Source organism: Peromyscus maniculatus, chromosome 23 (genome assembly GCF_049852395.1).
Source record: "Peromyscus maniculatus bairdii isolate BWxNUB_F1_BW_parent chromosome 23, HU_Pman_BW_mat_3.1, whole genome shotgun sequence".
NCBI classification, from domain to species: Eukaryota; Metazoa; Chordata; class Mammalia; order Rodentia; family Cricetidae; genus Peromyscus; species Peromyscus maniculatus.
This window is the reverse complement of record NC_134874.1, coordinates 61,539,027-61,560,444: the sequence shown is the minus strand read 5'-3', so window position 1 is coordinate 61,560,444 and position 21,418 is coordinate 61,539,027. Positions and strand designations below refer to the sequence as shown.

Below are 21,418 nucleotides of genomic sequence, written 5' to 3'. Positions count from 1 at the left end.
TTCATCACTGAATTGTCCTGGTCACTGTCTGAGTCTTTCTTGATACTCAGTACTCAGAGTGTTTGCCTAGTTTTATTTCCTAGACTTTAATTTTCCCTTTGACTTATTATTTCCCTCCTTCTTGGATGTATTTTTATTTTTTATCAGGGGAAGGAGGGAATGCCCAGAGCTTAAAAAAGGACAGTGATGCATGGACAGATCTTCCTTTCAGACAAAAGGTCATTAGTAAAGATGGTCTGGACACTCTGTGCGTGTCTTAAGGAGTTTTCTTCCCACCAGACAAAGTGTGTCTCCATTAACTTCATGGTGTCTGAGGGGAAAGGAGTTGCTTCAACATCAAGAAGCAGGCTTGGTTAATATGAGACCTATGCTACATGAGAGAGGATGGGATCTGGAATTTAGGCTACTTGAAGAGCTCATTGATTATATTCACAGGATGGGTGGGAGAGATATGTTCAATGTGTGAATGTGTGACAGTAATGAATTTGTCATGGCTTCTGGGAAAGTAACAGGAGTGGGGTTGGGAAGGATAGTAGCCCTCTCTGCTAAGGGCATTTCCTTGGGAACAAGAATGTGAATAGAAAAAAATTAATAATTTAACAGAAAATAATTTTTAAAAAAAATCACTGTTTTTTTCTGAGCTTTGATTGGTCCATAGTATGTGACATCACACGGAATCCTTGTGATGTATGCTAGATACTAGCCAATGAAAAGGCACTGCCTGAGGCTGGGTTTTGTCTGTACTTCGGAAAATCTGTTGGTTGGTGGGAGAGCAGTTGGACTCTGTTGTTTCCCATACACTTGACCTTTTCCCTGACCTGTTGGATCTGGACATAGTGAGTTTGATTCCCAAGTTCTCCGTTTGGGATTTTGTCAATTGTATTTAATTATTTCTTTATTTACATTATTGGTTTGGGTAGTATTTTTTTTCTATAATTCCTTTTTCTTCATCTCAACATATTTTCTTTCTATCACCTTCTTTTCTTAGTCATTTTTGGCAGTGTTCTTGTGTATTTTACAAATTTATTGTTATATATTAAATGCATAGGAAGAGGAATTTGATCATGACTGACATCTGGCTGTACTCTACTTTGATCATATTTATCTGCTACATTTTACTTCCCGACCCAATGAATTGGACAAGTACTTTGTCAAAGGGCCAAGTCCCATTAAATTGGACCTCTTATACAAAGGCTGTCCCCCTGCCTGCACATGACCTGCAGTGAACAAAATGTAACACTTGTGTTTGTGGAACTGGCATGTTTGTAGTAACACTTTCACTAATTCCAAGTTTTTTCTGAATTAGGCATTCCATTCCACTGATGTCTGATTTAGGACCTACCTCAGTGAGGTGTGTATGCTATGCCCTTTGGCAATTTGTGTCTGTGTATGAATCTTGAGTGTTCCTGGTTAAAAATGTCTTGATCATGAAGTCTGGTCTTATTAATGTTGTGGTGAATTTGAGGTGAGCTATCAATTATTCTCATTCAGGTTTTTTCCAATCTGTCAGTCAAGGATATTGGCTGATACTAGGATCTTTTTGAAATGTCTTATATGGTTTGGAAATTGGGGTAATATTTCTTTCATGAAATGTGCTTGAAAGTGTACCTTCCCTCCGTTTTATGGACTACTGAAATACTGCGGATCATTGCTGCTGGTTGTTGAGATTGGACAAGTTGATTTCCAGTTTGTTAGTTTTGGGTCCTGGGATCTAGATATTTATGTTTTTTGGTTTTCTTTATATTTATTCTTCTTTTGTACACTACATCCTGACTGCATCCTCCCCTCCCTCCACTCCTCCCAGTTGCCCCTCACCTGCTCTCTCCACCAGATCTACTGCTCTCCAGTTTTCCTTGAGAAAAGAGCAGGCCCCAAGGGATAGCAACTAAACATGGGATAACGAGATTCAATTAGAGTATATTTAAATTTTGTTTTTTTTCTTTTTTAATGTGTAAATGCTTTTGAAGAAACATTTATTTTTATGTTCTTTGAGAATTTCATTTTATTTTTATTTTATAAATTTTCATTTTAAATACCAACCACAGATTTCCCCGTCCTCCCTCCCCCGACCACTGAGCCTCCTCCCAACGCATCCCTCATTCCCACCTCCTTAAAGGCGAGGTCTCCCATGGGGAGTCAGCTGAGCCTGGTACATTCTGATGAGGCAGGTCCAAGCCCCTCTCCCTGCACTAAGTCTGCACAAGGTGTCCCACCATAGGCACTGAGTTCCAAAAAGCCTGCTTATGCACCAGGCATGGATCCCAATCCCACTGCCTGGGAGCCCCCTAGCCAGTTCAAGCTAAACAAGAGTCTCGCCTATCCAGAGGGCTTAGTCAAGTCCCATGGGGGCCCCTCAGCTTTTGGTGCACAGTTCATGTGTCCTCTAGTTTGGCTAGTTGTCTCTGTACTTATTTCCATCATGATCTCAATGTCCCTTGCTCATAGAATCCCTCCTCTCTCTCATTGATTGGACTCCTGGAGCTTGGCCTGGCCTTGGATGTGGATATCTGCATGTGCTTCCATCAGTTACTGCATGGAGGCTCTATGGTGACAGTTAGGGTATTCACTGTTCTGATTACTGGAGTAGGACCGTTCAGGCACCCTCTTGACTATTGCTAATAGCCTAAGGTAGGTTCATCCTTGTGGATTCCTGAGAACTTCTCTAGCACCCTGTTTCTCTCTATTCCAATGATTTCTTCTTTTATTATGTTATCTCGTTCCTTGCTGTTCCACTCTGTCCTTTTTCCAGCTCAACCCCCACCCCATTCCCTTATATTATCATTCTCCATTCCTTGCCCTCCATTATCCCACCTCACCCCCAGTTTGCTCATGTAGATCTCATCTATTTCTCCTTTGGTGGGCTATCTATGTGTCTTTCTTGGCATCTTCCTTGTTAGCTAGCTTCTCTGGAGCTGTGGGTTGAAATCTGGTTAACCTTTGCTTTGCATCTAGTATCCACTTGTGAGTGAATACATACCATGTTTATCATACTGAGTATGGGTTATTTTTGGATAATTTTTATATATACATTTTCATAAGCAATTGCATGATACATTTCCATACATGCCTATACTGTACTTTGATCATGTTCCTCTGCACTATGTCAGTCCCCCACCATATCTTTGTGACTGATACTGTGACTTTACACAAGCCTAGCCCTCTCCTTCCTGTGACCTGGAGAGACAAAGTAGTCAAAAAGACTGTTTCTGTTTGTGGACCTGCCTTGTCTCCTAAAAACTATATCTAGTTTAGCTACTTTCCTTATAACACAGCAGTTCTCTAGTCACTGTACTGAGTGTGGATTCTTCCCACAGTCTCCTTATGTGCTATGCTGTTGTTCCATTTGTTACAAATGTTACTTCTGCCATTCTGACCATGAACAAAGGCTCTTTAGTGTGTTGCTGAGATGGAGGTGAAGTATGAGGGACTCTCATGAATGATTTTCATATCTATGTTCATCAAGGAAAGGAGCTCACACTTGCTCCATTTGTTGAGCTTACTTGGTGGTCGGATCAGGCTAACACTGGCACAGGGATGAGTTTGGATGTGTTCCTTTGCTTTTTCTTTCTTGAAGTATTTTCTATAATCCTGGTCTTCATTCTTCTGCAAAGCTTTGAATGATTCAGGGAATCCATGAGATCTGGGCTCTGCCTAGTTTGGAGCTGTTTTTGTTGCCAATCCACACTGGTGTTTATGACTTATGTGTTTAAGTGTTTTTATTTTATTTTAACTCAATATTCACACATGTCTAGGAATTCCTTTCATATTTTATAATTTTCTGGAGTATAAATATTGTAACATCCTAAAGACCATCTGGACTGTAGTTGTATTAGTTACAACATCGATTTTTCTATGGTGTTATTTTTATATGACCTCTCTTTGTTTGCATCGTGGCACATCTGTGAACAGAGCAGATCATTCTTTCAGGATTCTCAGGGTTTTCCTTTGCTTACCAAATTTACTTATACCAACTCTGATCTTTCCTATGATTTCTCATCCACTGCCTTAGGTTTGGGTTCTTCTAGTATTTTTATATCCTTGAAGAGCATCATTAGATTGTTTGGGATATCTCAATTTCATAACAGAGAATCCAAAGCTATGTCCTCCCCTTCTAAAAGTGCATTAATCTTTTTCTTTTAGCATTGTGTGGGGCTGAGATTGCCCTCAAGATAAAGTGGTTGAAATTGATCAGAACACCATGGGCAGCCACATGGAAGAGGACTATCTTGAAAAGGATTTCAGGATGTTAACATCTCTAGGTTGTGGTTCCTTCGGGGAGGTGAAGCTGGCCTGCCACCTTCCCACACATACACGAGTGGCTGTCAAGGTCCTTGAAAAAAACACCAACAGTGTGGCTGACATCAGTACTGAAGTGAACATTCTTCAGTCTTTAGAACATAGGAACATCGTTCGATTTTTTGACATGATCGACACACTGTCAACCACTTATCTGATTATGGAGTATGTGGCAGGAGAAGATCTGGAGAGCTGCCTCCAGGCACTGGGCTGTCTAAAGGAGGAGGAGGCTAGAGTGATTTTCCGGCAGGTGGTGTCAGCAGTCCACTTCCTCCACCAGAGACACATTGCGCACCGTGATATCAAATTAGAAAACATCCTAGTCGATGCAGCAGGAAATGCAAAGCTTTGTGACTTTGGTATGGCAATTGAAATCACAGAGGGGCAGATGTTGGAGGAGATCTGTGGCTCCTTGCTCTATTGGGCCCCAGAGATCTTGGCAAGAAAGCCCTATGATGGACTGGCGGGTGATATGTGGAGCTTGGGTATCGTCCTGTATGTCTTGGTCACAGGGCACTTTCCATACATGGAAGAAACCCTTGAAGGTATGCACAGGGTTATCACCACCACAATGTGTCCCATTCCCTACCATCTGTCAAAACCCTGTTATTTCATCATTGCCCGGCTACTCATGGTCCCTATCTGGTACCGATTCACAATCTGTCAGCTTGTGGAACGACCATGGCTGGGCCCAATTCAAGAACATGTACTGCCTGCCACCAAAGAAATCCTGCCCAAGGTCGTGGAGACCATGTGCACCATTGGCTATACATGTGAGGAGATTGTTTCATCCCTAACTCACAGGCAAGAAGATAATCATGTAACAGCTACTTGCAACATTCTCAAATATCAGCTGAGTGGTGGGGACAGCCATCAGCAAGAGCAGATGCCCTGGTTAACCAACAGCCCTGCAGTTCCTGTTCGCCTCCCTCTCCCCTTGAAGAGAGCCAGTGAACCAGCATTTACAACCAGTACACATGCTGGGAAGGGTCACTTTAAGGAGGAGGGTGTGGAGGAAAGAGGCAAAAGATGTAGAAGCTACACCATGCCTCACAGATCCTCCTTCCTGGTGGTGCTGTCCTCTTCAGACAACACAGTCCCAGAAAGAGATGCTCTTATGGCTGACGTCATCACTGCTGCAGAGGACATTGCAGTCAACAGGAATTCTGATGACCCCCTGCCTGGCAATCTCTCCTCCCCTGAATCAGTCTTGGATGAAACACCCACAGGATTTCTGAACCTGGGCTTCTGTGAAGAAGATTCATCCCAGGAGCCAGACATTCCCAGTGACCAGCCCCAGGTGGCACCCACAACATCTGGATCCAGGCCATTCAGGGTCTGGAAGCTGGTGAGGAAGCAAATTTCCCATGCACTGAGAGCACTGTGCAGCTGCTGTTGCTGCTGCTGCCTGCCCACCCCAAGGTGAGCCCTGAACCCTTGCATCAGGGGCCACAAGGAAAGAGAGGACAGTGGAGATGTATATGGAGAACAGTTGGGCCACACAGATTAATTCCTATGTTGTCTTTTCAATATGCCATTTTAATATCCTTATACCCACTCAGAAGGCCCAGAATTTGATATGTAGTACATTAGATGGCAAATTCACAGCTTCCTGTTCATGTAAAGTCCTGGAAGGTTGAGGCAAAAGCAGATAGCTTAAAATGGGGACGACAGGGTGGGAAGGAAGGGAGGAGAGTTTTTTCTAATAGGGTTAAAAGTTCCGAATGGAGGAATCAGGAAGGGAAATATAGCACAGAAATTTATCTGTCAAAGTCACTAATAGAGGTGCTTTCACATTTCTTTCTCCTTTGAAGTGTGGAAACTGAAATGGCCCAATAGAATTCCAGACCTGGTGAGGAGTGACTGCCACAGAAGTGAGCCAGAAATCATCTCCAGAGTGCCTGCTCCCTCTAACCCAGGGCAACAGGCTCCTGCCTGCATTCATCCTCCAGCTATTGGGTCTGAGCTGCCACTTTGCATCTCTTTCAGCTTAATCCAGCTTCAGAACTGTTGTGGGACAATTGGGGTTCATAAAGCACATGGACCCCATGACCCTGTACCTTCCTAGCTTTGGTTGTGCTTGTAGGACCACTCACACTGCATGGAAAACAGCAGCCTCTACAACCAGGAAGGACTTCATACAATCACGGCTGCTCATCATCTTGGTCACTTTAACCCTCCAACTTACTCTGTGACTGCCTTTTGGACAAAACAGCAAGACCTGTGTAAATCCTCTGGAAAATGGAGGTGGGTGAAAGGAGATAAAGAGGACTAATTGGGGAACAATTTTGAGACAGGAATAGAGGACACGAGAGGTGGTATAGAATACGGAGTAGAGTCTGTCCTGAGGAACTTCCTGTCAACAAAGTAACATGAAAGAGATGTGTGTGCTGACCTGTGACAGGGGCCGTGCACAGTCTACAGCAGGAACAAACCTCCCCTGAAGTGCAGACTGGGAGGGAGCTAGAAATAGCCAGCAGTGAGGAGGAGAGGGCCTGCTCTGATGGTTCCTAGCATGTGTCAAGGCACACAAGTAGGGTGTTGACTTGGAAATAACATCCTGTTCATTCCTACAGAGCTGGGGTATAGCAAGAGAAAAGTGCAGCACTATTGGTCAGTGGAGTCCCATCCTCCTCAGTGCTGAGTAAGTCTTGTCTGTTAAAGTCTCACTAAAAGAGGCACTTCCTTTATTCTTTTGGGTTTTATTTGGGGAAAGTGAATTGAATTAGAGTCTTGGTGTGGTTTAGTGCAACAGGAAGGATCCAGGCTGGAAATCTGTGTACTGTGTGATGATATGTTAGGGCTACAGGTTCCAGTATCCATCCTCCAGGTTAGGGTCTCAGCTGCCATCTTCCCCATCCTTCACCTCACTGTTGCCCCTGCACTGTTGTTGAACATCCCTAAGTAGTCACTTGTATCATCGACCCAATGAATGTCTACATCCCTCATGTTTCCTGTGGTGCCAGGGTCCATGGCATCTAAAAGGGCTGCCTCTGTCAACAGGACAGACTGGCACACAGGTCTCAGGCTTCCTTCATCTTTGATTCATTCATCACCTCCAAACTGCTTTCTGACTGTCTTTCAGAAGAACTGCAGTAACTGTAAATCCAGTGAGAGACGGGAGAATGGAGATAAGGGGGAGGAAGAGGGGAAAGGAAGTGGAGAGGATGGAGAGGAAATGAGAGGACCCGTAGAGAGAGGGTGGAGTCTGTCCAGAGGAGCTTACCTGAAATGAGTCAGGAGAAAAGGAGATTTTCATGGGACAGGGGTCTTGAAAAGTGAGACCAGGAATAAATGTCTCAAACAAAGCAGAGTGTGACCGTGGGTTTATTGCCAGCCAGGAGGAGGAAAGCCCCTGCTCTGATGGTTCCTGGCATATGTCAATGTAGTGAAGTATGAGGCTGCTTTGGAAAGGGGCTTCCATTCTGGGCTACTGAAGAAGGGTCTGGCAGCAGAGAAGGGTGGCTCCATCATGCAGTGGAGTCCTCTGCCGCTCCTGTCTGACATGTCCGTTGGCAGATCTGATGATGTCTATGTCTTTGTCTCCATAGCCTCCTTCATCCAGGATTCCCTTGCTGTCTCCCACCTCCTGATCCAAGAATCTTACATCATTTTTTTCCATCTCATGGAGGGATTTATAACTGACATTTGACCTTACATTAACATTGTTCTGCTCCAATGTGGGAAGGTAAGTAGGCCTTGCCAAGCCTGATCCTGGGTTGTTGTCTTTACAAGGCCATAACACTGGACTTCTCTATGACCAATGCCCACCATTGGGGTCAGACTCAGAAGGAAACCTTGATCATCATGGATCTCTTGATGACAGCCCCTGGTGCAGTGTGAAGCACTGGTTGAGGTGTAGTGTCTGAACTGTTTTCCAGGACACCTTCCAGGTAGGGAGCAGATCACTGAATTGGCAAGAGGAAATGAACAGCAAATCCAGGGTCTAATTTGTGTGAATCATGGGCCTGCAGGTAAGTTTGAGTACAGTAAGTGTCTGTGTGTGGTAGAAGATGAGTCTCTGAAGCCTGGTCTGGATGTGGTAAAAAGGATCCCATGAGGTGGCATGTGACAGCATCCCTGACACAGAGGGAAAGTTATCACTGACTTGCTCAACTGAAGAGCAATGGGAGACTGAGAGATTGCAGAGGTTCACAAGGGAGGAACCAGCTTCTCTGCTGTAGTTGGCCTCCAGCTCCATTCTGACCATTTGATCTTGTCCTGTTAACAGAAACTGATGCATATTAAAGTCTTCAGCAAGGTCTTCCCAGCAGCTATCAGTTACTTCTAGAACCCTGACCATCTGGCGAGTCCCATGTGCACAGAAGAAGATCAGTCATTTTCTTCAAGAAGAGAGAGAAATTTTCAGTTTGTGGGTATCACCTGGTGTCAGACTGTGTTTCTGCTGCATATCAGTGAAGGCAGGGTTGAGAAATGTTTGAGGATTCTGTTGAATTCTAGAAATGAGATGGGGAAATTTCCTGAATCCTCATTTTATATTTTACTTTTTTTAAGACTGGATCTCACTATATAACCCTTACTATCCCGACACTCTCTGTGTAGAACATGCAGTCTAAATCTCACAGAGATTGACCTCCTTTCTCTGCCTCCTGAGTACTTCAATTACAGATGTGGACTCCCATGCCTGGATTCAAGTACTGTATGTATAGCATCAATGGTAAATTCCTCAAACTTTTGAGGGAAAAGAGACAAGTCTTGTGCTTCTTTCATCCAAACAGCTTCAGGGATTGAAGTGAAAGTTCTTTCATCCAGGATGGACTACAAACAGCAGCAAAGTCCAAATCTAACCTTCAGAATAGAATTCTATGTCCACCAGTGAACAGATACCTGGAGGTGAGAACTGCTGTCATGAATTCTTCTAGGGACCCCAGTCAGTGGGCTGGAGGAGGTATGCCCTAGCTGATACATCCTTAGAAACAAGGCACAGAGCATGAAAAGGCTACTCTCTAACCCTGTTTTTACAGGATCCCCACTGCAGTCCAGGCACAAATCCCATGACTTCAACCTGACCAACCAGGAGCGTCCAGATTGGCTACCTGGTCTAATTGATTGAGTTCTTTCCATTTGAGCCTTGAGATCACAGCTGAGGACTCAAGGTGGGTCACTGAGATAGCTGGTGCCTGTCTTGGGATGTTGGAGGCAGGGCTTTCACTTTAAGGACACCAGTGGCAGAGGCAGTACATGAAGCCACATATTCTAGATAGGAGCTTCCAGTTCTACTAATCTGACACCCAGATTCTGTCTGCTTGTCTGCTGACTTCCATGGGTCCTCTTGCTCATGGGTCCCACAGTGCTTTTGTTATTTGTCAAAACCACTTTGGGTTGGTTTTAGGCCACTGAACTTTGTTCATACTCCCTGGTTAATGGAGAGCCCAGGGCTGAAGGTTTCTGAAATCGGAACCAACTGGGACTCTATGCAGCCCACTCTAGACAGTGCCTGAGGATAGAGGTGATCAGCCCCTCCCAGGAACATTGTGGAACATTCCAGGAAGACCACGGTACTATTTCATGTCCTGAGTGTTCTGTTGTTCATGTTCTGATGCCTATGACCTGCACATTTTGCTTATGAAAGAAAACAGTGATCCTTGTCTTTTGGGACAAGCTTGTCACACATAACACAGTCATCCTCAGTTGTATCTGTTTTCTGAAAAATGTCTAAATTTCATTCACTCTTGAGGGTGAGAATGTTCTTTTTATCCTGTATGCTCTTCATTTACTTATTTCATCTATTTATTTCCTTATTTCTGTGCTGAGTTATTTATTCATTTATGTATTCATTGTATGTCTTTTATATCAGTATCTTGATCACACTCATGATCCTATCTCTTCACACCTGCCTTCCACTCCTACACCTGCCCAAACAAAATTTAAGAGATTAAAAGGGAAAGTAAGATAAATTTTAAAAAGGGGAGAGACTTCAAGGTTTCCTTGTGGAAGCTGCAGTGACCAAGTGTGACAGAGTGAGTCACACTATAAACCCCTCTGTCCACATGTCTTCACTTGCTAGTGCTCATTACAGAGTCACTGGTCTGGTTCCAGGCCTCGGGTTTCTACTACACTAATTTTGTATTTGATACTGTCACATGTGCTTTGCAATTGGCACATTAACTTGTTTCACTGTGTGGGTATGCAAATTTAAAACTCTGACTTCAAAATCACCAGTGCCACAGTACAAACCCACTTCTAAATAAAGTGACATAGTTGAGCTGGAGGAGAGCAGATGATGAGAACCAGAGATTGCAGAGGCAGCAGGAAAGAATTGGCTAAAGGATGAATTTGGTGAGAATGGAGGAGAGAGAGGGAAGGAGCCATGGGGAGAGGGTTGCAGAGTATGTCTAGCTTAAGTGCTGCATATTTCAAGTTCCCCTAGAGTCCCATTCACATGTCCTTCCTCTTTAAAGTGATCAGCTCTCTACATCAGGAGACACAGGGTGGCAACTTACAAGTTTGGCCTGAGACAGCAGAAGTTGGAGCTCTGCAGGAAGTCCAGATGGCAGTGTGCCCACTTCCCCAGCATGAAGGGTCTGTGTCCAGCACAGGAGGAGGTAAGCCAACTACCACAGGTTTCCCTCCAGAAAATTCTCATTATCAAGGTAATATGTTTCAGGACTGGTGTTTCACAGCATCCTTGTCTGAGGGGGACTTGAGCCAATATCATTTACCAATACCAAGCTACCCTTGAATGTGCAGACCCTGTGGACCAGTCTGCAGGGGAATAACTAGCAGTACTCATTAACCTGTTCACCCTTCAGGTTTCTGATCCTAGTGAATTGTTTCCCCACATGAGGGGAAGGGAGCTCCTTCCTCTCCTTCTTTTCTCTCCTTCCCAGCTGCTGTATTTGCAGCCTTCATTTATCTCTGTGTCCTGACCATCAGAAAAGACACAGCCCCACTGAATGCTGGTCTAGTTTATGTGTTTGTGAAGGGGCCTCACTCTAGGGAGTTTCATCAGAACCATATTTGTCTCCTAACAGGAAAGTGACAGCAAGCTGGAGGAAAATGGGTACCACTTCATATGGAATGCTGGGACATTGCTCCACTTTGGAAGTGAGTGGGCCTTACCTAGCCAAGGGCACAGTGGTCAGAGATGTGGGTGGTCAGCTCTCTTAAAACTACTTTGAGCCGGGCGGTGGTGGCGCACGCCTTTAATCCCAGCACTCGGGAGGCAGAGGCAGGCGAATCTCTGTGAGTTCGAGCCAGCCTGGGCTACCAAGTGAGCTCCAGGAAAGGCGCAAAGCTACACAGAGAAACCCTGTCTCGAAAAACCAAAAAAAAAAAAAAAAAAAAAAACTACTTTGTACCCAGGTCCCACTGGGTACAGTGGTCAGGCCTAGACAGCCTTGTTAACCATACAGCTAGGGCTTTCTGCTAGGCCTTCTGCTTGCTTGACCTGCTGGGATAATTGTCTAGAGTGTTGTCAGGTGCACCTGACAGGCAGACAGCCTCTCCATGCAGTGAAGGATGGCCACTCTGAATAGGATGATTGTCAAGGCTCTTCTCTGGGCAGCACATTGCTGAAAGCATCACTGAGACCACTAGCAGATGCTTAGTGTTTTGTTTCTTGTCTAAACTTGACTCTGGCTTAGGGGATAGAAAGAATGAGGCTGATCAGGCAGGTCTGCCTCAATCCCAAGAGTAGGTGGTCACTTAACTTGTATTAGAGTGGACAAGAGATCCATAGATGGATAGATAGATAGATAGATAGATAGATAGATAGATAGATAGATAGATAGATAGATAGATATAGATGATAGATAGATAGATAGATAGATAGATAGATAGATAGATAGATAGATAGATAGATAGATAGATAGATAGAAATAGCTGTATCATGGCTACAGAGGGATATTGATATAATTTGGTGCAAGTGGCACATCTCTCCCCTCTGACCCTAACACCATTGAGAAGGAACACTTTGAATCAAAGATGGTGAACATCTTCTCACACCTGTATGCTGTGACATCCATTCTGTCACTGGCCAGTGACTTAGTCTGTGTTGGGTTCCAGAGACTAGGGAATGGGGATTCACACAACCTAGCAAGGGGAACCACCCAAGAGACAATGACTGCTTGCTCCTCTGCCCATGTTTGGTCTGTATGTCAGTGAGTGACCATTAAGGAATGTCTCACCCTGAAGCACTTAACTGAACTCATGGCCTTTGGAAGGGAGCCTTGGGTAATGTGGCCAGCCATGGAATCTCTCAGGAGACAGCACATGCGGACCAGGACTCCAAACCCTAGTAATGATGGTCTCTAAGAATGTGACCCTTAGGAACCAGAGTTGATGCCTAAGAGGCCAGGTGAGTTTAATGTGAACTTTTTATATTGCTGGCCACTGCCTGGAGCATGTGGTGGCCATTAGATTGTTACATGTCAAATGTCAGATTATGATGAGGCTCACACATTCAACACACTCCTTTCCCACTGCCTATGTCTGGAGGCAGCAGGAACAGGTGCAGACAATACATGCTTTTTGTACCAAGATCTTTTCACACACTACCCCAAAGTTGCTCAGTAATACTTCCCAGTAGAATAAAGTGAGTCCAAATGATGCTGGGTATCTTGCTTTTGGACAAAGGCTGACTGGTTGGGACTGTTTAAATTCCTCCAAGGTCATTGACACAGATAGGATGACTAGTATGGTAACAGCCTGGGTCTCTTTTAGTCTCAGAGGCCAACTCCAGAACTCTCATTGACATCCTTTCTTTCCTCAGATGTGCAGGTTCTGCTGGATATGTTCAGACAAACGTCATCTTCACCTTATGTGCATCCTGTCTCATCTAGGCAAGTGTTCAGTGAGCTTGGTGCAGGAAGCACAGCGTCTAGAAACAGACATGTTGGTGAAACTGCATTTCCTTCTTGATCCTAGAGCCTGTATATTTGACAGTAGCAGAGCAGCTAGGACAAACCAATCCCTGCAATCAGGGCTTCTCAAGGAGACCCAACTGAGTTCTCCCACAGGAAGTCACATGGGAAGAAAAGGGTCATTATTCCTGCCTCGTTAGGTCCTGAATTCCACCAGAAATAAACCAGCTATTATCTGAAAGGGCACAGGTCAAGGGTGGTGAATGAATCTTTCTGCCAGCCTCATCAATGGTCTAACATAAGCTTTTTCTTCTAGGTGCCTGGCCATATCCTGAATCGTGGACCCCAAGAATTCCTGACTTGCATGTGTGCACACTGAGCATTGGTGACATGGAGGGAAAAGAGCACCTCTCCCCTCCACTTCCTGGCAGACTAGCATGCCATTGTCTGAGCTCCAGAGAAACTCATAGGCTCCACACAGCAACAGGAGGACATGCTGTGGAGGACAATGACATGGTTTCTCTGCCTCCATCCAACTACAGACAACCACCCCAAATTACCAACAAGTCCTGGGGAATCTACAGGAGCGTCCCCTTGTAGAAGCCTCCCAGTGGGTACTTACTGTTGAATCCTGCCCAACTTAGACTCCTTTGCATTTTGACAGTTCAGAAAGTCACCTATGCCTCTCTGTCTTCACAGATAACAAAGAAAACCTGCCTGAGCAGGTAAAGAAATATCACAGAAGAGCCTTGGGAATTAAATGTGCTTCTCTTTCTGAACTCTAGAGTGGATCTCCTGAGAAGGGCAGTACCCATGGACCACCTGTCACAGGCCTCCACTAACATGAAGAGGCAGAACTTGAGGTCATACATTTGGCCCATTTCTCACTGGTATTATGCAGAGAATTTACAAAGAAATACTGAAGTATTTAATTAGAATTCCAACATAATTTCTATAAATTGGCATTCAGAATGTTTTGACCCCTGGAGGAGAGAAATACAAAGCTATAGGAGCTCTCAGCTTCTACCAGTTGTTATTCTAAAGGTGACAGATGTTTGCATTTCATCTATAGTCTCAGCAAAATCCAGTCTGATGCTCAAACACAAGATGTATCAACCAATGTGACCTAAACCTAGAAGACATGGCCGAGGACAGGAGAGATCCCTCCAGACCCAGATCTTCTTCTTCCAGGACTTCCCACCAAGCCTCAGAGATCCATAAAGGGCTACATGGAAGTAATGGAGTCTGGATATGTGGAACAGAACAGAAAGCTCAGAAACAGACCCAGCAAGATTCTGCTAGCTGATTTTCTCATGGTCACCCATGGAAATCCAGGCAGAGAGAATGCCCTGTCCACAAATGACTCCAGAAGAAGATTTAAAATCCAATAAGAAACCCATTGAAAAATGAACACAGTCAGCATTTCTATTGACCTCAAATACAAACACTATAATGCTCACATAAAGTTATAGAAGAGGACTACATGATTTCCTGCCTTATAAAAAGGAAGGTCAGAAATAACACAGAGTAGATGAACTGTGGACTCGGGAGCCCTGCTTCCACCGGACATGAAAATACAGAAGCTGGAGCATGGCTCGAGCAGTCACTCCCCCAGGACATCCAGAGAGAGCCTGGCTCCTGACACACCCCAGCAGACATCAAATCCCTGACAGTGAACATTGTGTGGCTAAGAGGAGGTGGAGGTGTAGTGTGTGCTGTGTAGAGTGAGGATGGCTGAAACCTATCACATCATGTGGGATGGAGATGAGCTGTCCAGCTGATCTGATAACAGCACTGTATTGATGGTCCAGTCAGCTGGGGAAAGCAGCAGGTCTGACACCTAGATACTCACATGTGCTACGCATGCCTCTGCCACTATCAACAACTTATACACAGTGCCAGGACTGTATATGTATGAAGGACTGCCTTCACCCACACTCTCCACAGAGTTCTCTAGGTATTAGGCCTAGGTATTCAACTCCCTTCTGATGTCCCACATACAATTCTAGATTCTAGACCAGGCTAGATATGCCTCCAACCACAATGTCCTAAGACATGGGGAAATGTACCAGGCCCTGTTGCACACTTTATCTTCTGACAAGGACACACAGTTACTGCTTGGTTCAAACACTCCTGGATTCTTCCTGCACTGACATACAACACTAGGTATAATGCAACGTGGGACACTACACCCATGCCACCTCACTTGTACTACCAGCTGTCAGACCATGATAACCAACCTCTACAACACACACACACACACACACACACACACACACACACACACACACACACACACAGCCTCTAATACACTTCTAAGTCTTGGGCCATGAATGACTTCTCACCCAACCACACATTGACTGCTAGGTATCCGGCATTGTTAAACCCTCAGACATACCTCACATGTATTCCTAGGTCTGGATCTGGTATGTCACCCACATAATCCTTTATTAACAGTTACTTATCCTGCCATACAGGACACTCTCTTGCTAATGTACCCAAATACTCTGCTAGTATTGGACCCCACTTGACATCTCATCGTCCACTGCCAGCGTTACTTCAAAATGTTATCAGACCTTGACAGACACCAGCTCAGCCATGAGCTGACACACACTCAGTAGGGATTGTGCAGAGCTTGACACCCTGTTCTTCCACTGCTCCCCTCTGACATACAGTTATCATCAAACACACTGGAAACACCACCACCGCTGTGACCACACATCCACTCTAGGTACCAGGTCCAGTTTGACCTCATACCCCACATTAATTGACAGCCATTAGACAATTCTGGGAACATTCCCCCTGTCAGGTCTTGCACAATACCTAGCAATTAGCATTGACAGACCCCCTCCTTCTGCTGAAGACACATCCACACTGCTAGGCATCAGCTTCTACTGGACTCCTTCCTATGCTATACCATGTGCTGGGTCTCAGGCTCTACTGCTAGTTACTGGGCCATGCTGGACATTAACCCCTGTCTAAACCACAGTGCATATAAAGTGCTGTGTGTCAGGTTCACTTGAGCACCAGGCTCCATCACACATGACTTGCTAGGTACCAGACAATGTTAACACACACCCTTACCCCCTATATACACTACTGGCCCAGTGAACATTGCAATTTTAAGGCTCTTCTAGACACCTCCATCACTGACATATCAAGTTTCTTGCTATCAGACACTACCACTCTGTGCAGATTTCAGTCATGTATATTGAAGTATATTGTATGCATATACAATAATTGGCTTCAAGTCTTACCCAAAATAGCACCATTCTGCTGACAACATACACTACCAGACAGGAGCATGGGTCTAAGCACAGCTGAAAATTAGCAGGGTTATTCTGGCACCAGGATGGGTGAAGGAAGAGAAACTTATTAGATGAGGCCTGTTATCATGTACAATATCCGGGTTAGGACTGGGGAGTCCTGAGGATGTGATACACAGTAGGGCATCCAGGCCTCAGGCAGGTGTGCAGCAAAGCCTGAAACCAAGCAGTGTGTTTCAAGCTATAGTGGCAGGGGTAGGAGTGTCCAGCTGGGCAGTGGTACATGGGTGGGTTTGGCAGCAGGACTAGGGGGCAGAAGCCAAAAAGGTGCTTCTGCTGCTAGGTGTCCATTACCTACAGCCCATCTCTCTCTCTCTCCTCTCTCTCTCACTCCTCTCTCCTCTCTTCTCTTGCTCCTCTCTCTCTTCCTTCCTTTCCCTGATTCTCACACACACACATGTATATATGTACATCTGAGCCACTATACTTATAGGTATATACTTGCCTAGAGACAAAGACTTCCAATACATGCTATTTGACTGGTCCTTCAGGGTATTGCCTGAATTACAGGCAAAGTCACTCCCTCATCAACACACAACACACACACACACACACACACACACACACACACACACACACACACACACACTAGTGTAGTTACGTGGCAGGTTCTGTTAGATATACACTTGCCTTAGAGCCGAAGCCTTCCAAACAGGGCCAGGTGTCAGCTTCTGTTAGGTCCACTCTTCCCTACAGCCAATTTTCTTCTTACACAGCTAGGTATCATGAACTCCTAGACATCCACTGCCATACAGTAAAGTCCCATGCACAAGGCTAGGCATCATATCCTGCTAGGAACCCCGGACAGGGACAAACACCCAGGCACAGCTCTCATATTCATATAAGGCAAGTGTCAGGCTCAAGTATTTGTCTCTAGCCTTACAACCAAAGTTCCACATACACAAACATGGTTAGGTTTTAGGATCTTCTAGGTACCTTCTTCCCCACAGCAAAACGCCAGGTTAACAAACATACAAACATAGAAATGCAATCATGCACACATGCACATATGAAAACAATCATGCATGCAGGCCTGTGGGAACCCTCCCCAGGGTGTGAATCCCAGGAGTTTTTTCCTCTAGCCACATGAATGGAGCTTTGGATTTAGGGGGAGGCTAGGACTTGGCACCTATCTGTGAATGTGTGGCATTGTTGTAGAACTGGGTTCTTCCTCACAGGAATACAAGTAGTCATGTATGTGTTTATGGCTTTGGCTGTAAGGGTGGGAGTACAATGCTACCCTTGATACCTAGCCCTGTGTGGAGAGCTAGGGCTTAAAATAGAATGAAGTCCAACAGGAATTGACTTTGTGTATGGGGGGAGGTGGGGGGGTATGCATTAGCTTGGTGAAGTAATGCCTAGTAGGTCTTTACACACCTACCCTACAGCCAAAGACCTTTATTCACATATATGGCTCACTATCAGTTCCTGCTGGATAAACTTTTCCGTATAGCCTAGCCAAACTGACACAAATCTCAGAACCTGCTAGGAATATCACCCTATATTTAAAAGACCCACCTATGACTAGAGCATCATGTCCTCCTCAGTAACACCTCCCCAAAAGCAAAGCTTCAAATATACTGGCCAGGTGTCACATCATGCTAGGTACCCTGATCTCTACAGCCAATGTTACAGGTACACAATGAGATAGAGTTAGGTTATTCTGACTGTCCCCAGACTTATAATCAAAGACTCTATCTCTGTCTCTGTCTCCCTGTCTGTCTCTCTCATACACACACACAACTATGTATCTGTTACTTCTAGACATTTCCTCCCCGCAGGACAGTCCAACATACACACACAGGGCTAGATTTCTACTCCTGCTAGGTACAATCTCCCTAGGAAGATCTCAGAAGAACCTCTAAGAGGACATGGTATCTAGCTGAGTAAGAGGAATATACATACAGCCAAAGCTAGACACAAAAGCTAGGCGTCAGTTCTTTTGGTATCCATTCCCCTCTGTGTATTTCTATGCTTTATACTCACTTCAGAAGTTTGTGATTCAGAAACAGCTGATGGAGATGCCCTCTGGCATTTGTCTTTCTGGATCTGGGTTCTCTCACTCTATCATCTTTTCCACATTCATCCATTTACACAGAAGAATGACCTAAATAAAGAGGATTATTTGCTGAGTGTCTGAAACTAGTCCTGTAATTTTGCCATTGCATGCAGTTTACAGGACTCATTTCATTATTAATGCCTAATGTGGGAGATCAGGCCCAATGTGGGTGCCTCCACCCCTGTACATTGTTCAGGAATTGTGTAAGAAAGGAAACTGAATTAGCCATGAAGAGCAAGTCAGGAAAGAGCTGTCCTCTGAATCTGCTAGAGTTCCTCGAAAACTTCGCTAATGATGGATATTGAACAGGACATGGGGCCAAATAAACTCTTTCTACCACAATGGGTTATGTCAGGACCTGTCTATCAACAATACAAAGTATACTAATACAGTATTCCAGGACTGGCCTCAATTTGTAATCCTCCAAACTTCACCTACTGACCATTGGCTTTAAGAATGTAATATAAACCTGTATGAACAAATAGAAGCTTTAAGGTTGACTAGATCTCAGGGAGAAAACAAATCAAGGACAAGTACAATACAATTTGATCAGGTGAGGTTATTTTAATGAAGTTAATCATCGAATACATCTCAAGCAGACAGATTGGAGAAATACTGCTGAATGAGGATAGACACACAAATAGTGCTTGACGGTATATACAGAGACAGGGGAGGAATCTTAGTTTATCTTTTAATATGTTAAGTACCAAACAGTATAAATAGAAGAGTGGAATCCTATGACTTGAGATAGTTAATCATGGGGCATGTAATTAATAACAGTGATTGCTGAAACCTCAGTTTAGGAGGCTGGCAGAGCTGTGAAAGCTTGTTCATGCTCTGGATCCAATGTTGGTGAATATACCCACTGCACTCTGTGAAACATGGCTCATGAGGTCAGAATACATGTTAGCACATTGTGACCAGCACACACAACCATTGTAATACACATAACCTGGCTCATGAGATCAGAGCATGTGGGATATTCTGAATCCTGCCCCAGCAGACATCTCATCTCAATTCCTGCATTCTGGTTGATGAGGTCAGAAGGGATAGCCCTCCTTGATCATCCAGCATCAGGAAGTTTTCCCATCTACAAACCAGCACTGTGTGTCTCCACACCTGAGCTCAAGCATAACATAGATGAGCCTAGCACAGCCGTACTAGGAACAACGAGGCTCAATCCAAATACTCCCCAACAGAAAGCAAACAAAAACATTCAAGTAACAAACTAAACCAAGATGATCAAGAAGCAACATGAAAATTCAGAACAACATAACTCCTCCCAAAATGACCAGTTCCAAAATAGTGGCCAACAATAAGAGAGACTTAACCAAATTCAATGCTGGGTAACATGGAAAGCCCGGTGGCCGATAAATGGATCTCCCTGGGAAGTGGAAATAAAGGAATATCTCCTGGGGGCAAGTTAGGATGGGAGCATGAGGGTTTGGGTTGGGAGGTGCATGAAGGGGCACTCTACTGAGAGATGATTGGAAGCAGGAAGCATTTTAGGGTCAGGTAGAACATGATGCAAGGGAAACTCCCCAAAATCTAGAAGGATGATGCCAACTAAGACTTCTAGTAATAATGGATACACAGCTTGAAACAGCCATCTCTAGTGGTTAGTTGATGGCTACCTCAATTGTCATCAGGGAGCCCTCATTCAGTAACTGTGGGAAATACATGCAGAGATTCACAGCCAAACATTTGATTTGGGTTCAGGGAATCCTGCTGAAGAGAGGGAGTAAGGATTATAGGAGTCAGAAGGGTCAAGAATACCACAAAAAGCAGAAACAAGTAACCTGGGTAATTGGAACTCACAGAGTCTGAACCAACAACCAGGGAGCCTACATAGGAATGACCTTTGCCTTCTACATATATGTGATAGATGTGTAGCTTGGTCTACTTGTGTGACTTCTAACAATGGTAGTGGGGCTGTCCCTTTGGCTTTGGCTGGCTCTTGGGAACCTATTTGTGAGTCCCTGCTGTGCACCACTCTGCTTCCTAACACATACTGCTCAGTATAACCATGAGAGCGAGCTCTGACAATAAAAGCTAGCAAAGTGGGAAATTGGATGAAGGTAAAAGGTTCCATAGCAGCCCATGCCAGGAGCAGCTGAGTGGGTAAGAGGTCTTGGGACTTCATTTCCTACACTAACACACCTTATACCTTATACCAGGCTAGTGTTCCCCAATCACTAAGGAGCAACTGGGGATCTGTCTTGACACTCAGGTACCCTGTCCTTTCTGCAGCCATCACTGAGACAGTCCTGGACACCTCTTTAGTACCCTGACTTACATGTGGACACAACTGAAGATTCTGACTCTACCTTATATTGATGACTTCTCAGGGATCACATGGTTCTGTGGGGAAGACAAAGGGAGAACACTACCCAATTTCAGTTCTTGTGAGACTGTTGGTCCCTCCTTTCATCTAAACACTTCCCTTCAATTCAAGATTGGGACTGAACTTCAGAATCTCAGAGCTCAATGAACACTGGCTTGAAAATCATCTGCAGCCCTGGTTTTCCCTGGTTCACACTTGTGCAGTTCTTAAATTCTCAGAAGACTTTAGGTGATGGGGTGAACATTACCTTTGCATTTAGAATTTACAGTACTGGCAGGTAAACCAGGGGCCTAGGGTGCTGTGGGATGGTCTATATGTCAAATTGCTCTGATTGGTCAATAAATAAAACACTGATTGGCCAGTGGCCAGGCAGGACGTAGGTGGGACAAGGAGAGAGGAGAATTCTGGGAAGCGGAAGGCTGAGGCAGAGAGACACTGCCAGCTGCAGCCATGTCCAGCAGCATGTGAAGACACCGGTAAGCCACCAGCCATGTGGCAAGGTATAGATTTATGGAAATGGATTAATTTAAGCTATGAGAAGAGTTAGCGAGAAGTCTGCCACGGCCAT

General features: G+C 44.7%; 1 protein-coding gene across 1 annotated transcript; it reads left to right on the top strand.

Moving 5' to 3' along the window:
* Nucleotides 1-723: 723 nt before the first annotated feature.
* Nucleotides 724-17,029, top strand: LOC143270538 (putative sperm motility kinase W). The gene is made up of 13 exons (XM_076560886.1): nucleotides 724-836; nucleotides 4,141-5,718; nucleotides 6,111-6,543; nucleotides 6,873-6,940; nucleotides 7,848-7,984; nucleotides 8,178-8,270; nucleotides 8,528-9,150; nucleotides 9,282-9,413; nucleotides 10,719-10,862; nucleotides 11,292-11,364; nucleotides 13,031-13,100; nucleotides 13,438-13,731; nucleotides 13,821-17,029. The coding sequence occupies exons 2-3, from the start codon at nucleotides 4,199-4,201 to the stop codon at nucleotides 6,133-6,135; spliced, it is 1,545 nt and encodes a 514-aa protein (XP_076417001.1). The 5' UTR covers nucleotides 724-836; nucleotides 4,141-4,198; the 3' UTR covers nucleotides 6,136-6,543; nucleotides 6,873-6,940; nucleotides 7,848-7,984; nucleotides 8,178-8,270; nucleotides 8,528-9,150; nucleotides 9,282-9,413; nucleotides 10,719-10,862; nucleotides 11,292-11,364; nucleotides 13,031-13,100; nucleotides 13,438-13,731; nucleotides 13,821-17,029.
* The last annotated feature ends 4,389 nt before the right edge of the window (nucleotides 17,030-21,418 follow it).

Excerpts from the sequence above, each read along its gene's own strand:
- LOC143270538 (XM_076560886.1), top strand. The coding sequence starts at position 4,199 with ATGGGCAGCCACATGGAAGAGGACTATCTTGAAAAGGATTTCAGGATG. Across the intron at positions 5,719-6,110 it reads TGCTGCCTGCCCACCCCAAG|TGTGGAAACTGAAATGGCCC; the intron begins GTGAGCCCTGAA and ends TCTCCTTTGAAG.